This window comes from Chrysemys picta, unplaced genomic scaffold (assembly GCF_011386835.1).
Source record: "Chrysemys picta bellii isolate R12L10 unplaced genomic scaffold, ASM1138683v2 scaf3445, whole genome shotgun sequence".
NCBI classification, from domain to species: Eukaryota; Metazoa; Chordata; order Testudines; family Emydidae; genus Chrysemys; species Chrysemys picta.
The window spans coordinates 1-6,000 of record NW_027056147.1 but is presented as its reverse complement, the minus strand read 5'-3'; the positions used below and the strand labels follow the sequence as shown (position 1 = coordinate 6,000).

The 6,000-nt window shown below is 60.3% G+C and overlaps 1 protein-coding gene across 1 annotated transcript; it reads right to left on the bottom strand.

Moving 5' to 3' along the window:
* Window positions 1-142: 142 nt before the first annotated feature.
* LOC135980461 (epoxide hydrolase 4-like) lies at window positions 143-5,923 on the bottom strand. Its single transcript, XM_065580442.1, has 3 exons — window positions 3,132-5,923; window positions 1,369-1,454; window positions 143-782 (listed from the first exon to the last, which is right to left on the bottom strand). The coding sequence occupies exons 1-3, from the start codon at window positions 3,375-3,377 to the stop codon at window positions 143-145; spliced, it is 972 nt and encodes a 323-aa protein (XP_065436514.1). The 5' UTR covers window positions 3,378-5,923.
* Window positions 5,924-6,000: the final 77 nt, after the last annotated feature.

Genomic DNA, 6,000 nt, shown 5'->3' with positions numbered 1-6,000 from the left:
AGTTGCCCCCCTCCATTGTCTCCCTGCTCCCCAACTGGGGCAATAGCCAGAGGCTCGGACAGCCTGGACAGACCAAGCAAGCAAGCAGGTGGGATGGGACACTGAGTGTCTGTCTCTGCTGTAGACACACCTGCTCATTGATTCAATTCTCGCCCCAGAAATGGAACTCCCGACTCAGCAGAGCACAGCCACGCTGCCACACGGCAGCCAAGCTCTGCCCACTTGCTGCTACGTGGCGCCCAACCAGGGAGATGCTAAGGTTTGGGGTCGGGGGCATATCCCAGGCTTCACAGCGCCCCACCCAACCTCGGTGGTGCTCTGGGGTCGCCGTTGTCAGGGCTGGAGGAGAACCCCTCTGCCCCTTCTGCGGGAACAGGTCAGGCTGGGCACTCCCACAACTCATCCAAAGGGGGAGCCATCTGGGACAGTGCAAAGCGGGGCGCAGCAGGGTCTCAAGGAAAGGCCCCTCTGCGCCTGGGAACAGCTTGAGCAGGGAGGTTCCTCTCCTCCACCAGAGGGGCCAGCTCCCTCGCAGCTCGTACCTTCCCCAGCCGAAGCACAGAGGGGGAGGCCTCCATTCACACATGCCCAGCAGCCACTCCTCACCCTTCTGGTCCTTGGTGCCCAGCACTTGGATGACACCATGCACGTCCTCCAGCAGGGCCTCCATCCGGTAGTGCTGCTTCCCGCGCGGGGCGACCGAACCCCCATAGCCCCGCAGGTCCAGCGCCACCACCCGGAACTGCCTCTTGAACTCCTGCAGCTGGTAGCGCCAAGCAAACCTGCCAACGCACACAGCCCTGAGCTCAATCAGTGCCTAGGGGATACCCTGCCGAGCCGGGGGGTGGGGGGAGAGTCCCCGCCAGCTAAACCTCGGGGCCATTCCCTGCTCCCATCCCCTCCGCAGCTGCCTGGCCAGGGCGCTGCCCAGAGCCGGGGCTGAGCGCGGGAGCCTGAGCTGTGCTAGCCAGCGCCCCCAGCACAGCTCACCCAGCATTGCGCGACACACCTCCGCGCAGAGAGGAAGGGGCGTTGCAGGAGGGACATGCAGCTACTCAGTGGCACCATCCTCCAGGGCTCAGCTCTCTGGGGAGAGAATTCAGGGTTCCTGAGCAGGCCCTGCCCCGGGGACGCGCCCCTCCTTCCTTCCGGGCCAGCCTTTGAACCAGTGTCCACTGGTGTGTTCTGCCCCTTCACCTGTCCTGCCTCCATCGCGCTGTCAGCTCCTCGGGGCTGCTTGGTCGGTGCAGCACCAGCACAATGGGGCCCTGACCCGCATGACTGTAATAAACACCCCCTCATCCCAACTCCTCACAGGCCATGGGAAGCAGGCGCCCCTCCCACCCAAGAGTAGCCAGAGAGACCTACCAGTTCTGGGGGAATCCGTGCAGACACAGCATGAGCTGCGCCCCCTCCTGGCCAGCTGTGACATAGTGCAAACGCAGCCCTGAGCTCTGCAAGGATGGGGAGGGGAGAGAAGGAAATGTTCATGCCCAGTCACCCAGGGGTCAGCTGCACCATGGCAGGAGCTGGGTGGCACCTCCAGGGCCTCTGCTGACCAATGGGGCTGCTGGGCTTAGCAGCTGGTGTCCCCCTGATTCAGGGGTGGGCAAACTTTTTGGCCTGAGGGCCACACCGAGTTTCCGAAATTGTATGGAAGGCTGGTTAGGAGAGGCTGTGCCTCCCCAAACAGCCAGGCCTGGCCTGCCCCCTCCCCCCGGGACTCCTGCCCCCTCCAACCCCCCCGTTCCCTGACTGCCCCCGGATCCCCCACCCCTGACTGCCCCCTGCTGCCCCATCCAACCCCCCCTCCTTCCTGACTGCCCCCCCAGGACCCCTGCCCCCATTCAACCCCCCTTTTCCCCACCCTCTGACCAACCTGACCCCCGCCCCCTGACCACCACCCCAAACTCCCCTGCCCTCTATCCAACCCCCCCTGCTCCTTGACGGCGCTGCCTGGAGCATCAGTGGCTGGCAGCGCTACAGCCGCGCCACCCAGAGCACCAGGACAGGCAGCTGCGCCACCCGGCTGGAGCCAGCCACGCCACCGCGCAGCACAGAGCACCAGGTCAGGCCACGGCTCTGCAGCTGCGCTGCCGCCCAGAGCATTGCGCCAGCGGCGCAGTGAGCGGAGGCTGGGGGGCAGGGGGAACAGTGGGGGAGGGGCCGGTGGCTAGCCTCCCCGGCCAGGAGCTCAGGGGCCGGGCAAGATTGTCCCGTGGGCCGGATGTGGCCCACGGGCTGTAGTTTGCCAACCTCTGCCCTCGTTTGTCTCATCCCAGACACTGGCCTTGTCTGCAGCACCTGCCCCAGCTTCCCCTGTGCCACAGCCCCACGTCAGCAAGAACCATGGGGGACAGCTGGGCAGGAGGCTGGCAGAGCCCCACTGGTACCAGCAGGCAAAGGGTTGACAGTTCCAACAGCCTGACAAACTCACTACACCGAGCACACCACTTAATGGCGTTTACCCAGCAATGACATCATGGGAGGTTTCCAATGGAAGGCGATGTCATCCCGCTCCTCAGAATCATTGCAGGTGGTGGGTATGGCTGATATTGAAGGAGTTGTGTATATGCATTGAACACATGGTTAAATGAGTGAAGTTAGTCTCTAAGCATCGTGTTACGCTTTTGTCTTGTGTCACCTTCCCATTTCCATCATCCTCGCTCGCTAGCTCTTAGCTCTCGCTCTTTGATACGACCTGTACGCCTGTTCTCACCCGACCTGGAACTCAGCCCTGTGGTGTTAGACAGGATGCTGAACCATCCCAGCTGGTGTGCGCTGTCCCTTGGACAGCTGACCTGCCAAGTCTCCGTGTTCAGTGGACAGGGGCTAGGCCCTACAGGGGAATGCTTCACAGGGGCTCCGGGACTGCGGTGCACCTATTGTTAACCTGCAAGGCAAAGGAAGGGCTGTCTGGGGGCTAACCGACTGGAGGTGGCAGGGAGCTGACACCCACTTAAGCACAAAGACTTCCTCTGGCTGGAGGCCGGGGGTTCCGAGGGGACTCATTCCTGGGCATCCCAAGAACCATCACAGGGGTAAGAGCTGCAGCCTAGACTCTGCAGGAGGATCTGTTCAGGGATTGACCCAGCCCCACTGTCCCCCCCATCCCCTTCCCCCCACACAACCTTAAGCTGCAGGTAGCGGTGCTCCCCATAGGAGGCATCGGTAAGGCACGGTGGTGGCATCTCTCGCACCCTCCAGCGGAAGGCCCGACACGGCCCCTGGGTCAGCACCAACCACGGCACCCACAGGCAGTAGGCAGCCCCCAGCAGGTAGGAGGCACTATGCTCGGCCAGCCAGTATAGGAGCTTGGAGAGCTTCAGCAGCAGGCAGGTGGGGACCAGCAGAAGGCGGTAGAGGGAGCGCGCCATCTCCTACGGCCCCAGGACTGCAGGGGGAACAGGCCAAGGAGGGAGGGGTCACACTGGGGGGCCAGCATGCCCTGGGCCTCTCCTCACAGCACCAGGGTGTGCTCACTAGCACTGAACATCCCACCTCCTGCTGTCACAGGGCCCATGAGCACCTGGAGTGGGGGGTCCTTAATGTACCGTGTGCCCTGTTCCCATCCCCTAGCCCAGCAGGGCCCCCAGACCATCCCACTCCCATCCCAAGAGGGCCCCCAGGCTGCCCTGCCCTACCCCGCTCTCCCCCACCCCAGCCCTAAATGGCATCCACATGTCAGCCTTGTAAACACGGGATAATACCAGGCCCCAGGCCAAGGGAGCATGTGGAACCGGACACTCCCCCAGCCCTGCAGGGAAAGCCCTGTGGAATCTGACAGGGTCCTACAGAAATTCCTCCAGCTGCCCAGCGAATGTGCCAGAGGATGGCACCTTCTGAGCTGGGTGTTTGGGGGCAGAGGGTTCTCACCTGAAATGGAAACACTGTCCTGGACGTCACACCAGCTGCACTCTGCTCCCATGGGCAGCACCCATGGGTCCCCCCAGCCCCAGGGTGAAGGGGGAGAGCACAGCAGGGGAGTTGTAGTGCAGCCAGGGAGGCCAGCCCACACAGAAAAACTGGACGAGCACAAGTCCATGTGGCCGGATGCACTGCATCCGAGGGTGCTAAAGGAGTTGGTGGATGTGATTGCAGAGCCATTGGCCATTATCTTTGAAAACTTATAGCGATCGGGGGAGGTCCCGGATGACTGGAAAAAGGCTAATATAGTGCCCATCTTTAAAAAAGGGAAGGAGGAGGATCCGGAGAACTACAGGCCAGTCAGCCTCACCTCAGTCCCTGGAAAAATCATGGAGCAGGTCCTCAAGGAATCAATTCTGAAGCACTTAGAGGAGAGGAAAGTGATCAGGAACAGTCAGCATGGATTCACCAAGGGGAAGTCGTGCCTGACTAACCTAATTGCCTTCTATGAGGAGATAACTGACTCTGTGGATGAGGGGAAAGCAGTGGATGTGACTTTAGCAAAGCTTTTGATACGGTCTCCCACAGTATTCTTGCCAGCAAGTTAAAGAAGTATGAGCTGGATGAATGGACTGTAAGGTGGATAGAAAGCTGGCTAGATCGTCAGGCTCCATGGGTAGTGATCAATGGCTCCATGTCTAGTTGGCAGCTGATTTCAAGCCGAGTGCCCCAAGGGTCGGTCCTGGGGCCGGTTTTGTTCAATATCTTCATTAATGATCTGGAGGATGGTGTGGACTGCACTCTCAGCAAGTTTGCAGATGACACTAAACTGGGAGGAGTGGTAGATACGCTGGAGGGTAGGGATCGGATACAGAGGGACCTAGACAAATTAGAGCATTGGGCCAAAAGAAACCTGATGAGGTTCAACTAGGACAAGTGCAGAGTCCTCCACTTAGGACGGAAGAATCCCATTCACTGTTACAGACTAGGGACCGAATGGCTAGGAAGCAGTTCTGCAGAAAAGGACCTAGGGGTTACAGTGGACGAGAAGCTGGATATGAGTCAACAGTGTGCCCTGGTTGCCAAGAAGGCTAACGGCATTTTGGGCTGTATAAGTAGGAACATTGCTAGCGGATCGAGGGACGTGATCATTCCCCTCTATTTGACATTGGTGAGGCCTCATCTGGAGTACTGTGTCCAGTTTTGGGCCCCAAACTAAAAGAAGGATGTGAAAAAATTGGAAAGAGTCCAGCGGAGGGCAACGAAAATGATTAGGGGGCTGGAGCACTTGACTTATGAGGAGAGGCTGAGGGAACTGGGATTGTTTAGTCTGCAGAAGAGAAGAATGAGGGGGGATTTGATAGCTGCTTTCAACTACCTGAAAGGGGGTTCCAAAGAGGAGGATCTAGTCTGTTCTCAGTGGTACCAGATGACAGAACAAGGAGTAATGGTCTCAAGTTACTGTGCGGGGAGTGTAGTGAGCCGGTGTGGCTCCCCGCCGCCTTGGGCCGGAGTGAGGGAGCTCAGAGCCCACCCCGAGAGGGTCAGGCAGCGACCCAGAAGTATAAAGGCTCGCCCTCAGTAAGACCCCAGCAGCCAGAGAGACCAGACGTCTCCAGCCTAGCTTGTGGCTGGGAAAACTCCGCGGCCCAGGGCGGCCGCTGGGCCTGCCCAGGGCGGCCGCTATCCGGAGGAGCTGCCGGACGCACCGATCAATCCCTGCCCTGACGAACCCATGGTCCTGGATCCCCCAGAGGCCGACACCAAGTAGGCCCTGAGGGGGAGTGTGGAATTAGCCAGGGGCAGCCGACCCCAGTCTGGCTGCAACATTGCCAGAGCCTATGTCAGTGTGTTGTGGCCAGGATCCCCACTGACTAAGCAGTGGGCCGTCTGCCGCTGCTAAGGCCCCGAGCTGGGATGCAGTGGAGTGGGAGGGCCTGCGTCCCCCCTGCCACCCAACCCGTGGGTGGCAGTCTCCCCCTCTCCCAGGCCTGTTGAGGCTTGGGGCCTACTATTGTTGCTCAGCCCTGACTGAGGCTCTGAGCTCCTGACGTAGCATTGTTGCCCGCTCTGAGCAGGGCCAGGCTTACCGTGTTCTTCCGGTTACAGCAAGAGCTGCCGAGGGAGACCCCA